The 19,269-nt window shown below is 45.8% G+C and overlaps 1 protein-coding gene across 2 annotated transcripts; it reads left to right on the top strand.

Moving 5' to 3' along the window:
- The first annotated feature begins 318 nt into the window (after nt 1-318).
- On the top strand, nt 319-18,378 carry ADAMTS13 (ADAM metallopeptidase with thrombospondin type 1 motif 13). 2 transcript variants are annotated; one of them, XM_065035692.1, is made up of 26 exons: nt 319-789; nt 1,100-1,166; nt 2,003-2,286; nt 2,486-2,627; nt 3,002-3,138; nt 3,896-3,979; nt 4,065-4,189; nt 4,931-5,077; nt 5,407-5,541; nt 6,081-6,231; nt 6,685-6,789; nt 7,242-7,393; nt 7,512-7,575; nt 8,122-8,248; nt 8,452-8,600; nt 9,898-10,018; nt 10,576-10,656; nt 10,928-11,109; nt 11,519-11,654; nt 13,473-13,602; nt 14,113-14,317; nt 14,801-15,107; nt 15,458-15,604; nt 16,090-16,266; nt 16,613-16,797; nt 17,081-18,378. In XM_065035692.1, exons 1-26 carry the CDS (start codon nt 715-717, stop codon nt 17,237-17,239), a joined length of 3,774 nt encoding a protein of 1,257 aa, XP_064891764.1. In that variant the 5' UTR covers nt 319-714; the 3' UTR covers nt 17,240-18,378. The 2 variants fall into 2 exon arrangements, with proteins under 2 accessions (XP_064891764.1, XP_064891763.1); XM_065035691.1 differs by having other exon boundaries at nt 432-789; nt 2,999-3,138.
- The last annotated feature ends 891 nt before the right edge of the window (nt 18,379-19,269 follow it).

The following is a 19,269-nucleotide window of genomic DNA, read 5'->3' as shown; positions in this document are numbered from 1 at the left end:
CTGACACAGAAGCAATAGCTCTACAGAGACTGGACACGAGGCTTGCAAGCTGGGAAAGTGGAATGTTCTACTAAATGAAGAAAGAGCTACATGATGACTTTTGCTGAGTAGCAGCAAAAAATGACACCATGTGTGCTGGAGAAATCAGGTCAAGGAGCCGACACTGGGGGGGACCAGGCTCCAAACACCCCCGGGGACCACTAGAGACCCCTGATGAGGCCTCCCGAATGCCGAAGAAAGGCTTCCGGCGAAGGGAGGGGTTATGTAAATAGTTTATGTTTAACGCATTCACTAAGCGGTAGAAACAAATGAATATGCAACAGGCGCGTGTAATAAATCCTGAGAAGCGCGAATCACGCGCACGCTGGATTAGAGGAGCGACCCTGTAATCAAAGCGCTGCCTTTTAACACCTTCCAAACGGCGCTAAAGAGTCTTTTTGCCGACTCGTCGGTATCAGTCTGGCTCCACGCTCCCTATCGCCGCGCTCTTTGGCTGCAGCGAAGCTGCAAACGTTGCGCAAACCCTCCCTCCCTCCAGCTGTTCCTGTAAAGCCTCCGGCTGCAGGACATTCCCCCGGCTGCCCCTCTCCCAGAGCCTCAGCTCCCCTGTTTGCTCAGACCCCTTCCGCTCCACGTGATGCTTCGGGCCAAAACTCGGCTTAATCACCCCTGGGCCGGCGCTGAGTCCGCAGCGCTGGTTGCGACTCCTCCAGCATGATCGTCAGCTTGACGCTCCGGGCGCTCGTGATGCTCCCCTTGGGGTTCTGCTGGCCGTCGGCTTTCCAAGAGGTGAGTTCGACCTCCAGAAAATGCAGTTTCCAGGAAGACTTTTTAAATTTCTAGGAAAAAAAGAGAAGAGACGACACAACGTGTTCTAAGCCAGACTCCATCCAGCCTCACTAATCAAGAAGATAAAGCTGTTTCCTCTGGGTGGCTGTTGTGCAGCCCATGCTTAGTGTAAAATAAAGCCATGAGAACTTGGCGTCGGTACTTGTTGAGTTGTTCGCTGGCGTTCCTTCCAGGTTAGGTTCAGTTAACTGATGGTCTTGTATCCATTTGTTTTTCTTTAAAAAATGTGAGGCTATTCTTCTTCTTGCAGAAATTTCTCGGCGCTTTGGATGCAGAAGATGTTTTCTCTTATTTTGGAACCAGCTCAGTGTCTGATGGTACGCAGGGCTCCTTCCTGGGTCTTGGAACACGTCTGTCAGTTTATTTCTAATCCTGTACATTTGATAATGCTAAGAACACTTATTAATGAACCCCGATCTGACAAGCATTTAGCGTTTCTGACTCACATTACTCAGTGAGGCAATCCGTGTTTCAGTGTGAAAGCGGTTGAAGAACTGGGTCAGTATTTAACATCTGTTGAAGGAGATATGATAAATCTTTTTGCACATTTCTCCTGAGGTCCTTGTTCTCTGTATTGGTATTTTTCTATGGAATTAACAGAACCAGATCTTCTGAGTGGGCAGCTTTGGACTAAGAATAGCTTTAAATGCACTTGATAATTCTTTTTTTGGTTTTAAATAAACACGTGGAGAGACTGATATTCTGGGTCTGGATTGATAGTAGTTTAGAATAAAGATACATTTTAAATTCTCAAATCCTTAAAGCGAGGATGTTGTCTACTTGTGAGCTCACCTAGTGCTCATCCCTGTCTGGATTATGATAATTCTCACTCAGTAATACTGAACATCTGAGGAAGTAAGACTGTCTCAGCCTTTGTTAAATGAGCCGTTCTCCTTATCGAGAGAGCAAAACCACCAATAAATCAGGAGCCAGTTTCATAGCTGTTGTCTGTTCCCAATCAGATTATCCTCACTTTGGAACATACGAGAGCATAGAAGTTCTTTGACTGTTGTCGTGATGACCCTGAAAGGCCACAGTTGTCATTTAGAGAGTATTTTTTTTCCTAGGAAGATAGATCACTACATTTGTTTCCTGTGTATCGTCATTACTCTTAACTGTTCCTCTTGTTCTGATCTGGTTTCGTTTCTTTCAGTACCTGAGTTTGTTGTTGCTGAGCCAACTTGCCCTTGTAAAGAAGAGCAGAATGGGCTGGTGTCCTGTCGCGTTCAACATTGCTCCATTGAGGCCTGGGGAGAACTCTACGCCTTTGAATTTCTCGAGGACCATGCCCTCCTTTCCTCTTCCTTTGTGAGCAAGCAAGTGGTGAACTCTTCCTTTGACTTACTGAAGCGATTCTTGGGCAACTGCTTTGCAGGTGGAAATTCTCTGCAGCCTCCTGGGGCGAAGTGTAGAGTCACATACTGTGAAGGGCAGCTGGTGAGTATGTGCTGAACTCATTCTCACAAGCGTTTCCAGCCTTTGTGTGTTTGCAGCTTGATGCACCAAACATGTGTGAACCACCCATTTAATAAATCTGAGCAGTACAAAGGAGGAACAGGGAGGATATGGCACACAGTTCTCTATTGGTAGTATATGTATTTGGAATAACTCAGAGATGGAATTTCCTCTCCTTTAGCAAGGAGTCGTCATTGCAGATGAGGAAAAGATTCATATCAGGCCTGTCAGAAGCAAAGATTTGGCCCTGCTGAAGGACCTTGGCTTCTCCAGACCCCACATTCTCTTCAGACGTGCCACAAGAGAGGGAAATACAGCAAGAGGTAATGTATGTGGGGAGGAATCCCTGCTCATTCTGCTTGGAAAGCATCTCCTGGTAGTGACGTTGGTTGAATGAGCTCAAAGGAAAAGTCTGCACCTACAAACATATGAACATACTTGATAGATGTTTCTCACCTCACTGAGGTGTTACTAGTGTGTTTTCATTTCGGTATTCGTTCTTTTGTTAGTGTGTGTTATTAAGGATGCTGCCAAGGGAAAGCAACCAACAGAAATGGGAAACCTGAGCAAACAACTGGAGGAGTGGTCTTCCAGCTGGTTATTCTAGTTCTTCAGGATCTGTAGGGAGTGGATCTGTAGGACTTTTTATGTTGTCTTGCATTTTAATCTCCCCACGTCCCTTTGTGCTGCTCAGCAGGGCGGTTTCCTTCTCGCCTGCAGAAGAGGGCTGAGGGAGCTGTCAAACATCTGGAGCTGATGGTCGTAGCAGGTCCAGATGTTTACTTGTACCACAAAGAGGACACGGAGCGATATATTCTTGCCAACCTGAACATCGTGAGTAGCTTTCTGTTTCGGCTGTTGTCCCGGTGTCAAAGCTCTTGGTGTCACAAGCAGACGTACCTCTGTGGGTGCATTTTTTGAGGTGGTTGTGGTTACCTGCTCCCCGTATGGAGCTGATGTGCAGGGTGTTCCTCTCTGCTTCTCTTGGCACTACATGGCAAGCTGTCCCTTGTACAAGGAAAAGTGAATCTTAGAAGCTGTTGGGTTGTAGTTTAAAGCCCATGTAGAAAATATATCTCTTCATTTTATTACTGATATTGTTGTATGTCAGATACAGTAGCAAGAGTTTTACCACCAGAGCCTTATCCAGTCCCTGGTGCTTTCAGTGAGATCGAGCAAGATCCACTGAATTAATCTTACATTTCACATTTCAACATTTTATTTCTATTACATAATTTCTCTAAATGTCTCCCTTTGCTATTGTTAAGAATTTGTTTATGCATTTTCTCTGTGTGCGTATTGCAAAAAAGTGTTTAGCGTTCGCTCTCCTACCCCGTGAAACTGTTTTCCCTGCGGGTTCTTCTCTTTGCTTCGAAATATCTGACAAGTCTAACAACAGTTCTCATCTGTTGACAGATTTATTTACATTTGTAGCACATACTTTAATGCTGTGCTTCCCCGTGACTTTATAATTGCCTCTTATGGTTACCAGGTGTGTTCCCTTTGTAGTGAACACAGCCCAGTTTTTGGGAACAGGCAGTGGGAGTCACTGCGGTGCTGTCTTTACTGAATCCTTTCTGTCTCTTAACAGGGGGCAGAGCTGCTGAGAGACGCCTCGCTGGGGGCTCATTTCAGGGTTCATCTTATGCAAATGCTGGTTTTGAGAGAACCAGAGGTAAGCAGGGGGGACTACGTTCAAGTGTTGTCCAAGGGGTTGCTAGAAGCTGGATGGAACGTGCCACCATGTGCCTTCACTCTAGGCAGAGGTGAACATCACCACAAATATCACCTCCTCGCTGATCAGCGTTTGTGAGTGGAGCAAGAAGGTCAATCCCCAGAATGACTCTGACCCCCAGCACGCTGACATTGTCCTCTACATCACCAGGTACTGAGGGTCCCCTGCCCTGGGAGGGGATGGGGACAGGGCTGATGGTGAACACAGTGATTTACACCAGCTCTTCCAGCAGCATCACAGGATCTTTGGAAGTGGGTTGATTCTCCTGTTTGGGGTTGATCTCCTGCCCTGGTGTGATGCCGTCAGTCAGAACTGCTGTGTCTTCAGTTGCTGAAGGAACTGGGATGTTCCCCAAGCACTGACCAGCCGGCCAGAGCAGCACAGCCAAACCCACCGCAGCTTGTTGTGGGCAGAAAAGTCGAACAGTAACTGGAAGTGAAGACCCACTGGTCTTTTCTGTGGAAGATTTCTAGTGCTGCTTTCACTCAGACATTTTGTCTGACTTTCAGTCTCCTTGCTCTAAATTGCCTTGGCTAAATTTGTCGAGGCTGAATTTTTCTTGCCTGTAATGGCTTTGTTTTGGGGCTCTTTCCTCAAAGAGGTGATGATGATACTGCTCTGCGAATAGGGTTAGGTCATTTTATTCTGTTCTGCTTGTCTTGGCTCATGGGGACTTTTTAATGAAGAATCACCACAAATTTTGAGCAGTGGATGTTTGTGGGACCCTACTGCTATGATCTTGCCCCAGGGAGCTCCATGTGTCAAAAGCAATGTTAGGTAGCTGGCAAAGTTACATCAGGAAGTTGCCAACAAATTCAGTTGAATGTCTAGACCTGACTTTATTGGCTGCAATGGTTCTTCGCTCTTTCCTCTGTATCTGTCTCCCTTTAGGTTTGACTTGGAGTTGCCTGATGGGAACAAGGAGCTACGTGGAGTAACTCAGTTAGGGGGAGTCTGCTCCTCCTTCTGGAGCTGTGTTATTACCCAGGACACCGGCTTTGACCTTGGAATCACCATAGCCCATGAGATTGGGCACAGGTCAGCAGGAAAGCCCCAGAGCAGCCCAGTATGTTTTATACGGGTAAAAACGTTCCCCAGTTTACAGGATTCAGAAGAAGGAAAAGGATCTCTTGGCTTAACAGGGGGTTTCCTATAGATCACTCAAAACTTTTGGAAAGAATTCCTTGCCATTCTTGTATTCCTGCATGCTCTGTGATAATTAGAAGCTGCAAAGAGGAGATAAAACCTTTGTGACAGGAGTAGAAGGAAAGGCTGCAGAGAGAGCTCAGCCTTTGCTCTGAGAGGCTCTGAGGGAACCCAGCCTCGGGGTTTCTTCTCCTCAGGGCACTGTGCTGCTTCTCTTACAGTCTGGGAATCCCCCATGACGGTGAGGGGAACCGGTGCAGCAGCAGTGGGTACATCATGGGGTCAGCAGGAAACCACAACAGCATTGACCTCACCTGGTCGCAGTGCAGCCGGGAGGAGTTCCTGGCCTTTGTCAGGTAAGGGAACGGTCCAGGTCTGTGTGCCCCTGCGGGAGCGTTTCCCTGTGCTGGGAGCTTGGGAGAGGGCAGGGAATGACAAGGAATAAATTAGGACGTTCTTGGAAAATGAGGAACTGTTATGTATTTCTTATCACTTGTGTCTGTTGCTGAGGTTAAACCCAGTTTTTGCTTCAGCTATCTGGAAATGACTTTGGTTAGTGACTAACGTGCTTGGGCTGTGTTGAACTTCTCAGACACTAGCTCAGCCTGGGACTTTTATTTAAAATGTCGGAGCATCTAGGTTTAAAGAAACATTGCGGGCTGTGAGCTGGCTGGGTGAAGAGCAGGAATGGGTTCTGTTATAAATTCAGCAGCAGGGAACTGCGAGAATCTCCAGGCAGCTGCTGCAACTAAATCCATCACAGCCCACAGTAAGCATGTGTTGTCTGGGAAAGCAACAGCCAACTCCCTAAATGAAACTCAGCACAAGTTTGCAAACATGTCGTTGTCCTTACTGCCCGCAGCTGGGAAAGTGATATTTCTTACGTTTCTATCAGCACAGGCCAAACAAACTGCTTAAATGACCTGCCGGACATGGACGGCAGCATCCCTGGATGGAAGCCCGGGTTGTATTACGGAGCAGATGAGCAGTGTAAAATAGCCTTTGGGAGTGTTGCCACAGCGTGCACCTTTGCTGACAGCAATGTTGTAGGTAGAAGGTTTGTCTGGCTTGCTAGGGGCAGCAGGGAAATGTTCTGGCACCAAGATTCAGGAAAAAGGGAGCTGGGGGCATTTTTATTATAAAGGGGTGGAAGGTGCTTTCCTGGCACAGACTTCTTGGCAAAGAACAAACCTTCAAAGGCTTTTAAAAAATGCTTCCATCACCTTTTAAGGTTTGCACGGTACCCAAAGACCTCTGTCCAAACTGGGGCCTGGCGGTGCTGGGTGCACCTACTCGAGGTCCTGTCTTAGGGAGCTGTAGTTCATTGGATTCCTTCAGCTAACAGAGGGAGAAACGAAGGGTCTTGTTTGCACCGTTGGGTACCTGTGGGGAAACAAAACATCTGTGACAAGCGCCATTTAGATTGAGCAGCTTTTGGGACTGCTGTGTTGATGTGCCCAAGTGATTCCCTGAACTCCCTGATTTTCTTGTCACACCAGGACATATGTGAAGTTCTCTCATGCCACGTACAACCAGGAGATGAATCCAGCTGTGCTCGGCTTCTTGTTCCCCTCTTGGATGGTACCGAGTGTGGAATCAACAAGGTAAGGAGGCTGCTGATCTGATGATCAGAAGTGGGTGTGGATGCTGTGGAGCTCATTGGACAGCAAGACACCGTTGGTGGCCGGAGGGGACTCACCGTCCCTCAGCCAGAGACTCCAGTTCACAAACTGGTACCAGCTGATCTTGCTGTTTCCACCTTGTCTGCATTTCTGGAGTTGCTTTGCAGTTCTATAGCTTGATATCTGAGCTCTCCTCCAAGGCTTTCTGTCTGAAATGACCTATCAACTCTTTGTTTTAACCCCAGCCTCACGTTAGACCATAATTAGGAAGGGGACTATGCTAGGCTTTTGTGGGAAGGTACCTCATTCATCTTGGGATTCTTTGTTACAGTATGGCCTGCAAAAAGATGGGGACTTGTGCCACCCTTGTAGATCCCAGCCCTGCTGGGTTCACTCTTGTTCCTGCTGTCAATTTTCTACATTCTTTGTCTTAGTGGTGCTCCAAGGGCCAGTGCAGCTCTCTGGAAGAACTGAACCCCATGGCTGTCGTCCATGGGCAGTGGTCGGTCTGGAGCCCCTTCTCCTCCTGCTCCCGCAGCTGCGGAGGTGGAGTTGTGCTGCGGCAGCGGTTCTGCAACAACCCCAGGTGAGAGCCGGCGAGATGGCGGTGCCCCGTGGCTGATTCAGGGCCGTGGGGGCTGAGTCCTGCTCTTTGCTTGGGACAAACCTGCCTCTGAGTTCTTCTCTTTTCCTGTCACCTCCAGGCCTGCTTTTGGGGGGCAGGAATGCCGTGGCGCCAGCATCCAGGTGGAGATGTGCAATACTCAGGTAGTGGAGCTCATCACATCTTCTGAGCTTGTTTTCTTAGCGCTGTTTAGCCCTTGGAGAGCAGTGTGGTTTGGGACCGCGCTTCTCACAGCTGACTGCTCTGGGAAGGAGGACTAAAGATGTGGCGTGCAGCCTCCATCTGTCTGACAACAGGAGAGGCGTTTGTCCCACTGTGTCTGAAGACAGCAGGATTGTTTAATCGCATTGTTCATGTGTAATGAAGCATTTTCTCTATGCCTTCACAACAGGACAGACACTGAGATAATAGTGACACACTTAGTGATAGTTTTCTTCAGAGGGACATTCTTATATTGTTCCTATTTTCCTTATCCATTTATTTTTTATAAATAGCAAAGATATCAGCTTCCAAACACAATTCTCTGCGTATCCCGCAGCCTTCCTTTAAATTGGTTTTCTTTATTCGCAGTTTTGGTGTTTTACTTATCAGCCATCTTTTTCTGCCTTTAGCTAGTGGGTAAAATGCTTTTGGGATTCTGTGCTCAGTAACTGCCTTTCGCTACCCGTACGATTCTCTCTGGGATATAGGCCTGTTCAGTGACCGAGCAGGACTTTATGGCTGAACAATGTGCAGCAACAAACTTAAAGCCACTGTATCTCACTGGAGAAGCACCATCCTTTTATAACTGGACTTCTGCTGTTGGCTTTGCCAAAGGTAAGGACGGGCTGAGAAACCGTGGTTTCCCTGCGAAAATGGACCTGTCTGCACTTTGATGCCAAAAAGCTATTTCGTTGATTATTTTTCACATGAAACCTAGATAAACTTTTTGTCAGATGTTTTTGACTTCTTCCCATTGTCCTAACGGTCAGCCCGTGCCTTTCTGAAAGGGTGAAACTCCTTTCTTCTGCCTCCTCCAGGGGACATGCTGTGCAAGCACATGTGCAGGGCCATGGGAAACGAATTCATGGTGAGCCGCAAGGGCAGTTTCATCGATGGAACGAGATGTGAGCAGGATGAGTCCGAGCGCCGCGGGGCTTTCAATCTGTGTGTAACGGGAACCTGCAGAGTAAGTGACTGGGGAAGCCAGGTGAACCTCTGACACATCATCTGCCCCAAAGGAATCAGTTTACTTAAAGCAGGGAAAAAGAAAACACAGTGTCCCAAACAGCAGAGCGAGCTTGTCTCAAAAGAAGAGTTTTGTTCTTAGCTTATTGGATGGAGTCCAACAAATCTACTGTTCTGTCAGTGCATCCAATGCCAATGCCCTCCAGATAAGGCATCCTGCTAATTATGCAGTAAGTACATAAGGCTGAAGCAATTGGTTTATGTGTTTGTTGAGGAGACATCATTAGCCGTTCACTTTGCGTGGTATAAACAGCCCTACAAAATTCTGACTCTGTTGGAGAAAAGTTCCGTGATTTGAGCACACTGAGGCAGTGGCAAAATAAGGAGTAAAACCTGGGAATTGTAAGTTGACAAACTGATTGTTGAAGCATCACGAATCAAAACTTTCGGGTTTTTTTTCTGGATTGGACGTGAGAACGGCATTCTTTCATGATGAACGTGAATAAAACTCCCCCGCACTGTCTGCATTTTAGTAACTGCTCAATGCTGACCTGGTTGTATGTTTTCTGTTGTTTCTTTACATTCCCAGAATACACTTTTAAAATTTTATGGTTTTCTCATTATCCTGGTGTTCACAATGCTTTGTAATGCATTTCCACCTAATGAACAGCAGAGGGTGTAGGCATAAGCTGTTCTGATCGCCCCTGTTCTGTGATAAATATGTATGTTATGGCAGCATCCAAAGCCTGGGATCAGTGCCTCTAGCATAAATTCAGCAGTTGCACATGTTTTGCTGCTAAGCCTGCTGAGATCCTCCTGTAGCTTTGTGTAAATCAGTCTTGTTCGTGGGAATGAGGATAGAATCTCTTCTCTGAGCTCCACGGGATTGAACGCCAGGCTGAAGGATGTGAGCGAGGTTTGGGTTTGGGGTTTAGGGAGCTAAAGATTCCTTTCGAACCTGCCATTCATGTTTAAAGTTCTCCTGGGCATTTTTTTGGCTCCCCTTCCAGAAAGAGTCTGTAGAAGAGAGGGAGTGCAGAGCCTTTGGTTTAGGTCACCGGAGAAATCTTTTTGGGCTGCTTCTTATGGGAAGGAAATTGCCAGACAATTAATGAAACTTGTGCTTGAAACTGCTGTGCAGTGGTAGGTCTAGGTTCAAATGCATCTTTGTCTATGTTGTCTTCTTAAATTTAATTACAAATGAAAAAGGTGGTTTGAGGAATTCAGGCAATATTGCTTTGATTTGCTTGTTTTCCTCTCGGAATAGGCAAGTTCTTGACAGACTCTCCTCTGCTCAGGCATTTGGCTGTGATGGCCAGATGGACTCCAAGAAGATAATGGACTCTTGCAAGGTCTGTGGGGGTGATAATACCACTTGCACCAAAGTGAGCGGATCTTACACAGAAGGAAAAGCTAAAGGTGTGTGGTCCTCACCCTCAGGCTCAACATTATGGTGCTGTTTATATCCTGCATACTTGTACGTGTATTCAGCGTTCTTAATTTTCTGAATGCGACTTCTTGTTTCTGCTCCTGCTTGATTTTATTTTGTGGAGGATATGGTGATGGAGCTTGGGTAGTCGACAGAGAAGGCAGCCAAGAGCTGTAGCAGGGAGGTAGCTGTTGTGTAGGAAGAGTTTTGGTCATAGTTCTCTGGACACGGACCAGAAACGTAACCATTTGGGAAATCCAGCAAATGACTGGGAGCTGAGGACCATGTCAGATGCTTCCTGAGATGTTAAACATCCGTTTGGGAACTGATCTGGCCCTTGCAGAATCGCATATAGATACTAGCAGGGAAAATAAAAAGAACAAGAGAAAGAGGAGAACAGGACACAGAATTGGGTTCAGTTTTATTTGCTGTAATCACACCGAGCTGATAGAGCTAAGGTCAGTGTGAGTTCAGCCTGCTGGTCATAGCTGTCACATCCTTAATTTTTTTATATTAGCTGTATAACCTTTTCTTTCCATCCTTGCAGAGTACATTACATTTCTCTCCCTGCCTTACAACACCACCTCTGTCCATGTTACCAATCAGAGACCACTCTTCACACATTTGGGTGAGTTGAATGAAAAGGAGAGGAAGGACAACAAGGCAGGGCTAAAACAGCTTGTGAAAGCATGAAAATGGAACTTGGGAGGAAATTTCTTGATATGCAATTTGTTTGTGGGATGCTCTCCAATGGGAAGTGATGGAAGCCACGGTCTTTGGGAGGCTTGACTTAGATCAAACTGGTTTCTAGCAAACAGGGAGTCTGTAGCTGCCAGCACCGGGGCATTCTGGTGAGCACATGTTATCTCTTAACCTCACTGCTGCTTTTGCTCCTCTAGCTGTGAAGGTGAAAGGAGAGTATGCGGTGGCTGGAAAAGGAAAAATCTCTCAGAATGTCACCTACCCGTCAGTTCTGGAAGACAGCCAGATCATATACAAAGTGTTTCTCACCGAGGACAACCTGCCAAGCCTGGAGGAAATCCATGTGGATGGGCCAACGCAAGAAGAAATTGAAATACAGGCAAATTCAAATAGCAGGGTTGGAAATGGGCCAGTCGGGACTGGCCGGGCTGAGTTTGAGTAGCTCTGCTACGGTGCAGAATCCAGGTGTTGTCCAGGGCCACTGGAGATGGTGTTCACTAAGAGTGTTGCTCTTCTTGGGAAAGGCTGAGGGTTGGCTGCCTGCAGGCTTTCTGCAGGTCTGGGAGATGAGCTTACTGAGTTAAACCTTTCCCTTGGCTTAATCTTTTTGTCAGTGCTCTATGCGCAGAATTCGCAGTGAGTACTCTGAGTGCACCTGGCAAGAACTGGGGGCCATAGCATTGAGGTTCAGGGCTGGATGGAAAAGGGGGACCAGCTTCTCTTATCTCCGTCCTAAGGAATGAGTCAGAGTTCATTCGTGCATTGACCACAACTTTTTCCTTCCCCAGGTCTATCGAAGGTATGCAAAAGAATACGGCAATGCCACCAACCCAGACATCACCTTCAGCTACTTTGTCCCCAAAGAGAATCTGACCTATGTGTGGATTCCTCAGCGGGGACCGTGTTCGGTGACCTGCGGGGAAGGTGAGGCAGCAATACTCAGTCTTCCTGCCCGGATCTCTGTGAAAAGTAATTCTAGTTATGCTGGCTGGTAGTCACCCGGATCCTGACCCCACGGGCTCTCCTGGGCTGACCGAGAGAAATGTGTCATCAATAATAGATACTTGGTTAGAACTTATTAAACAACTGGGCTGAATTTAATAGCAAATTGCTGAAAGTGAGCTGCAGTTGACAGTGTTAAACTGAACCAAAGAAAAGCGTGGTACAGCTGTTGAATTAAATTAGCAAACCAGCAAATGAGCTGAGTCATCAAAATGATAGTGAAAATGTTTGATCGTGAAGAGGATTTTTAAATAGGGTTTAACTGAATTTTTGATTTTAAGACTAAATAATTTTGTCAGATTTTTCAGTTATTGAAGACTGTAATTTGAAGTTGGCTAAACATCAAAAGTCTGAGACCAAAGTGATGTCTAACCAAAGCCTCAGAGCTAATTATGAAACTTCCTTCTTAGAATTCTATTCCTGGGCCATGGCTAATCCTTTCTGACTCCCTGAAGAAACCGTCATGCAGATTGTGACAGATCACTCTGGTAGACGGTCTGACGTCTTGTTTACCAGATAATACAGATGACACTGGCAAGCCTCTCAAGACTTTTATGACAAGGATTGAGAAAATACATTAATGAATACTTATGGAAGTCAACCTATAGGACTAGTTATGTCTGGAGAGCTTTTCTCCAGCAGATTCCTTAGGTGAACCGGTTGCCGAAAGCCTGAAGTAAAGAACTTGAAACACTCTAGGGCCTCCCAACTAATGCAGTCAAAGGGAAAAAAATCTGGGACTTAAAATAACAGAAAGTTGAAAATCTAAGCTGAAATTGCATCCTGAGCTCCAAGTGATGCTCAGGCCCTTCTTGCCAACAGACATTATTTGAAAACAAGGAGAGTGGTGAAAAGATAACATTGCAGATTGATTCTTGACATTTGCTTCTCAGGGTCATGCTCTTCGAGGTGCAAGAATGCTGGTCTCTCTTTGTGGGAGCTCATTCACTGCAAAGGAGACTCGTTACAGCTTTGCTTGTAAATTTTTTAAGCTGGATTTTCACCTGCTTTGCCCGTTAGCTTCAATATTGTTAAAAATCTTGTTTAGAGCTGTAGTTCATGAATATTTCAGCTCTTCTGTGCCACAGGCACTACAAGTCTGCAGTTTCTCTCCCAGTACCCCAGTGTAGTTGTGGATATTGATGATCCCTTGGAGGACATTGGCACGCTGCTCTCTGGGTGCAAAGGTTGTGGGATGATATTACATGATTAGTTCTGCAGAACGTTATCCAAAAATGGCTGGCTGCTAGGACTTATTTTCAGCAACCTGCCCCTCATCAGTCAGACATCAAGATCACAGCAGTAATTTGGACCAAATCGCGATTCATATCCTTGCTCTTGCGAGCAGCCAGTTTAGAATGATCTTCCAATTTTGTCAGCAGATTATCTGTTAAACTTCTGATCTTCAGGGTTGTTCATCTTGGAAATTCACTTTAAAACTCTTGAGGAAAAGTTGTATCAGAAATAAGGGATTTGTGTGTTTCTAGAAAGGCTGTATTCCCAAATATGTCATTTTTCCCACACAGATAATTTGGGTAAAGCAAAATGTGTTCCAGTTGTGGGGATGAGTGCATTAAGCGTGCCTGGGGCTTGGGCAGAGTTTGCTTGTTCTGCACACACAGGTGCAGCTGGCACCGCTTGGCTTGTTTTCATAGAACGTCCTCAGTTGGAAGGGACCCACAATGATCATTTTCCAAGCCTTGCACATGTGCCATGCAGTGAGATCTCTTCCCATCCTAGGTGAGAGGCAGCTACAGTATGTATGTGTGGCTTTTGACACCAAAGAAGAAACCCAAGAAGAAAACTGTCGTCCAGTGCCAAAGCCGGAGAGCAGGATGGAAATCTGCGATCTCAGACCCTGCCCGCCAAGGTAAGGCAGTTACCAGGAGACGAGGGGGCACTGAGAGGCCTTTCCTTCCTCTCTCTGTCTCCAGGGACGTGGTAAAGTAGGGGTCAAGCTACTCTGAGGATGTTATCTTCCTCTCCTCTGCTTTGAAAGCACAGCCAGCTGCAAAAACAGTAGCACTGATCCATGCTTGGCAAACTAGCTGAGAGTCTTTCCTGGGCTGGTATATTCTCAGGCAGAACTAAGTGAAGTCTTTGGAGTTTGAGTCCAGGGGAAAGCTGGAAAACTCTTGATCCCTCATTACCTTGGGGAAGCAGAAACAAATCCATAACTGCAAAAGGTAGAGACACATTTGCCAGCTGTCTTGTAAGTACTGTAGGAAGCAAAGTGTCTGAGGCGGAGGGGTGAAGAAAGCTGCTGAGAAGCAGAAGGGGGGAAGGATGAGGGAGCTGCAGTGCGTTTTCTGCAGTGAGAGGCAGTAGAGGGTGGGGATTCATCACTAACTTGATTTTTCTCCTCCTTGTCCTCTGTCAGATGGAAGGTAACTCCAGCTGGCCCCTGTTCCTCCAGCTGTGGGCTCGGCTTAGCTGTTCAGCTGGTCACCTGTGTGCAGATTCACCAAGGCAAGGAGATGTTGCTGGAGGAGCGTTTGTGTCCTGTGGCAGAGAAGCCCCTTACCAGTGTCCCCTGTGTCATCCGAATGTGCTCTTATGAATGGAGCTTTAGCGAGTGGACAGAGGTACCTCCTCCTGTTCAGAGGCAGCGCTTGGTGTCTAGTGCAGTGGTTTTATAGCCGTTCACTTCCCTAAGGCAGGCAGTGGAGAAATACCACCTCCACCTTGTACATTCACTTCCCACAGAAATGCTAAACTGTTTCTAGGGATGTGTTTTCTATCCTTTCCACTGTCCAATGTTTAGCAGGCGTAGGTTTGCTTCTCATGCTTCTCAGCTCAGGTTTTGGCCGCAGTTTGAAGATGGTCCTTGACATGATTTCTTCTGGAATGCAGATATTTTTGGAGGTTTTGGGAAGTGGTTCCGTAATTCAAAGATATAGTTTGGAAGATCCTCTGGGAGGTGGGCCATCAGAACACTAAAAGGCCAAGTGACAGAACAGCATCAGTGAACAAAAGATCAGCCCCTTGGATCATGCCAAGAAATGTGTTTATTTATAAACATCAATTGAAACACGTGTAAAAAGGCCTGTGGGTTTCTTCCTCTGCAGTGTTCAACTTCGTGTGGGAATGGCATCCAGACACGGCAGGATTTCTGCCTCAACCCGCTCACCCGTAAGCAGGTGAACCCCGTCTTCTGCAGGCACTTCCCCAAGGCCATTGTGGTACGCGGCTGCTCCGCAGGGCTCTGTCCTGAGCAGGCAATGGGGACCGTGTCCCACGGAGCAGGACTGCAGACGGTGACACCAGCCCTGCCGACAACAACCACAACTGCCAAAGAGGCGAGATACAAGGATCTGGATCTTCCTCCATCTGCTGTGCCAGTTGTGCCTGAGGAGCAGGCAGAGACCGGTGGAGGTGAGGAGGACACTACCAAAACGTAGAGATGGTGCTCGCTGCGTGTGGCTGGGTTGTGGTGACCTTGCTGCCATACAGGGACAGGAGCATGGGTTAGGAGGGACACCATGCTGTTCCTTCCAGCAAGCCATGACTTTTCCATGTTACATCAGCTCAGAACAAAAACTCCCTTCTGTGGGCTTCCCAAAGCTCTTCTGACTCAGGACAACTTGGGGCAATAGCTGACTCTTCCCATGTATTATGTGGACGACATGCTGTTGGCACTTGTCTTGTTCTCTGTGCCAAGGGAACTGTGTTTCAGCAGTTCTGCTTCCTTCTGGAAGTGTTTCTCATCTGTGTCTGCTGTGCAGGTGTCTGTGGAAAGCTCTTTCTTAATGCCACCGGGGTCATCAACATGACGGGTGTCGAGAGCAGCGACTGCACCGTGGCCATCGGACGTCCCCTTGGGGAGGAGATAACGCTCCGTGTCCTGGAGAGCTCCCTCAACTGCAGCGCAGGTACCCCCCGGGGTGTGCTGGGGACGAAACTGGCCCTTTTGGGAAACCTGCACCTCATTTGCCCATGTGCTTTTGGTGTCCTGAACGGTTCTTGTTGCCTTGGAACCTGTGTAACCTCTGCAGTGACTTTACAAGTTTTTCTGTCCCACCAAGTCTTTGCCAGGTAGGGCTAAATGACGTTGATGTCTTTCCTTCCCCTACATAATGGACTCTCACCTCTTTTGTTGATAGAATTTATGGGGTTGAAGAATTTATGTTGATGAATTTATGGGGTTAAAGAAACTGCTTGTTTTGACTCTCTCTGTAATGTAGCCTCCTGCTGGAATCAGTACAGTTAGATGAGTTAACTAGACTGTTTTCATGACAGATTTTGATAAGATAGGGACAAGATGCAGGAATTACTTGATTCCAGACCTATGTAAGACAGGTTGTGGTCTTTTACTTAAAGTAAAAATGTTTCTAGTCCCTGTGCTCATCTGTTCCAGGTGAGATAGTGCTGTTTTCTGGGCGAATGATGTGGCGGACGGGCTGCAGGAACCTCCCTTTGTCACTGATAAATTCCAGAACGAACACACTGATTGTGAAACAGCGCGTTTCGCTGCCAGGAAATGGGGTCATTCTTCAGTACAACAGCAGAACTGCAACTAAAAAGTATTACCAAGGTATCTTACTGAAAGCTTTGCTATGGCTTTAGATTAAGGCACCCATTACGAGGCCTACAGAGTTCAACAGGTCATGATTGCCTATGGAAATCTATGGAAACCTTGCTTCATTTTTAGCAAATAATAACCCCCTTCTTGAAGAGTTTTGGAATGAATATTACTTGTGGACTACACCTCTGTTTTAAAGGCAAGCCCGCTGCAGGTGTTTGCTGATGCTCGGAGGTTCCCAGATGAAAATCCTTAGAGAAACTTTTCTGCCTGTGTTTAATTTAAATGATTTCTTTCTTGGAGATGCTGGACACTTCTCTAAAGAATTTTCTTTTCTGCTCCCTTTCCCAACTCTCAGACTGTGACAAGCAGCTGTTTGGTCCCCACGGTGAAATAGCGAATCCTGTGCAATTGCCTGTTCAGAGACAAGAAGTAGTGTGTCGGACCTTCATCAACGTGGCTCCTCGGCATCGCGTCGCTATCCGTGCCCTAAATATTGACTTGGGCAATGAGAGCAACCAGACACATTTTAATTACATCCTGGTGAGTCGAAACCCTAAAGGGGATGATTTGGATGGAAGCGGACCCACCTCCTCATTAGATATTTGCATCCAGATGCAAAGTCCCATCACAAATCCTAGACAGTCAGGCTCTGATCTCTGTTAATGTAACTGTGGATGAGCACTACTGACATCTGCTGTATTTCTTCTAAACTTTTTATAGGGCTGATTTTCCCCCTGAGTGCCCAAACTGCAATCCCCAGTGTTTCGTGGGTACCTCACTTGTAGGCTGCTATGATATAATGGTTTGGTCTTGCTTTATGCAGGTCCGCGATGTAAGCACCATGAAGACGATGGTGTTCCATGGGAAACAACAATTCTTCTGGCAATCAACAGGAAGCCAAGCTGAAATCGAATTTCATGAGAATGTTAAGGATTACCAAACCAGTTTCTGGGCTGAATACTATGCTATTGAGCCCAAATAAAAGGGGTCAGGGCCACTGAGTATGGCTGTGGGCCAGTTAGTGACTGCTGCTCGTTCACTGCTCGAGGTCACATTTAATCTCTTTGCAAATGCTTCCCCATCTATTAAGCAAAAGCAGTAATAGCTACTGATTCCTTTGGGATCTCAGTATTTATAAAGGTTATGTAAAAGACATGTAACTACCAAATATTTAGCAAATAGCCCTCATACAGATTTTCTGTCTGTGTTGATTGGTATTAATGCAGTTTATGTGTCTGCAGTTAGTGACTTGGACTCTGAAGTCTCAAGGTCCTGCTTCTGTAATACACTGTGACCTTTTAGGATAGTCATTTAATTACTCAGTGCCCTGTTACAAACCTCTGTATACCACAAGTAGCCACAATTATGGTTTAGCTGTTAAAGAAATGCCGCTTAAAACTGAGGCCTGTTGAAATTCTGCAATGTTATAAAGAAGACGAAGATGTGTACGAGGAAAAAATGCTAGAACAAGAAGAATAAAGATGTATGAGGACAAGACAGTTTCTTTGCCCAGGAGGGTAGTGCAGCACAAGGAGAGGTCACCCAGAAAAGCTGATGGAACCACCGTCCCTGAACACTGACCAAGGCACAACTGAGCTGGTCAAGCCCTGGTGACAGTTGGCTCTGATGTCTAAATGATATCTAGAGGTTCACTTCCCCACCACCCCTTCTGTGGTTCTACTATTATATATGGCAGTGATATGAGTACTTCTTTTCTATGGGAAAATAAAGTAATTCTGTCACTTAATGATGGGTTTAGTGCCAAGACTTATTTACACAGATAGTAACAGTAGCTATGCTATTAATCTGCTTGTATCTTCATCTCACAGGAACTGTGCAGTGAGAGATTGTTGAGACTGCATGATACAAGTTGTAGCAGGAAGAGGTATTTTAGAGCAATGACAAACAGTCATGTTTGATTTAAATACATTTTTAAGGTGTTTGTTTTTTTTTTTTTAATATCTTGAACATTGCACTGTGCTTTGGTCCAAATCTATCATCCTCCTCAAAATCACAATATACTGCTTAAGGGGTCTTTTCCGCACCTGGAGCCTGGCTGGACACATCTGCCCTTGCTCTTCACGCTGGATTCAATAAATGGTTCTGCCTGAGCAGTTTTAACCCTGCTTCTGCTTTCTTTCAGTCGAATTCTCTGACATCTTTTTTACAACCACAAAATCTTATATTTTTTTCTGTCATCCTAGTAGTGTGTTGTTTTTTTAAATTTTAATTTTAATTTTATTTTTAAATGTTCTGGTTAAGCCTGGAGGTTTTGCTTGCCAACCTCCAGATTTACATTCCACTCCTGGAAGAGCTAGAAAGTAGATTCTTGAAGCGAGATCCTCAAGGAGCTGGTTATATCAGGTATCCCGCTGCGGTGCGTGGGTGATGCAGACACCGGGCCTTCATTTCCTGTCTAACAGGAGATGTTAATGAAAAGACATCCTTTTCTTAATCCTTTTTTTGTAACCTTTTAGCAGATGGGATCTGTCTTCCCACTCTGCTATGGATCCCAGGTCTCACTGGTGAACATTGTTCCAGATCAGCTATGCAGAGTTCCCAGTCTGCGGAGACAGGCTCTGGTTACTGACTGTATCTCCATGTTAATTTGCAAAAAATGCAGCTGTTGTCTTCATATTAATATTATTTATATTATATATATTATTATTTATATTGCATATATTATTATTTATCCTGCATTGCATTTTTTTTGTATTGTTTTAGGTTTGTAAGCTGATTCAAAAGAGTATCTGTGGCTAGAAAGGTTTTTAGCCAGTGGACACATATCAAAAACGCTTGCTTGTGTTTGCCATCCTTTTAAAAATATGTTTTTAAAATATGTGTATTATCTTACGCTTTTTTAAAAAGTATGTTTATCTATCTTACATTTACTTTGCTCTCAGGGTGTTTTAGGGTAGCCCCATTGATTAAACAGAGCCGTACAATGTTAAATGGTATAAATCATGTTGCAAAAAAGCTGGAGTATTTAACAAAGGTTTATAATCTAAATAT

This window comes from Columba livia, chromosome 19, assembly GCF_036013475.1.
Source record: "Columba livia isolate bColLiv1 breed racing homer chromosome 19, bColLiv1.pat.W.v2, whole genome shotgun sequence".
Taxonomy (NCBI): Eukaryota; Metazoa; Chordata; class Aves; order Columbiformes; family Columbidae; genus Columba; species Columba livia.
This window is presented reverse-complemented; position numbering and strand designations above follow the sequence as displayed.

Excerpts from the sequence above, each read along its gene's own strand:
- ADAMTS13 (XM_065035691.1), top strand. The coding sequence starts at position 715 with ATGATCGTCAGCTTGACGCTCCGGGCGCTCGTGATGCTCCCCTTGGGG. Across the intron at positions 2,628-2,998 it reads AGAGGGAAATACAGCAAGAG|CAGGGCGGTTTCCTTCTCGC; the intron begins GTAATGTATGTG and ends TGTGCTGCTCAG. Across the intron at positions 3,980-4,064 it reads TGGTTTTGAGAGAACCAGAG|GCAGAGGTGAACATCACCAC; the intron begins GTAAGCAGGGGG and ends CCTTCACTCTAG.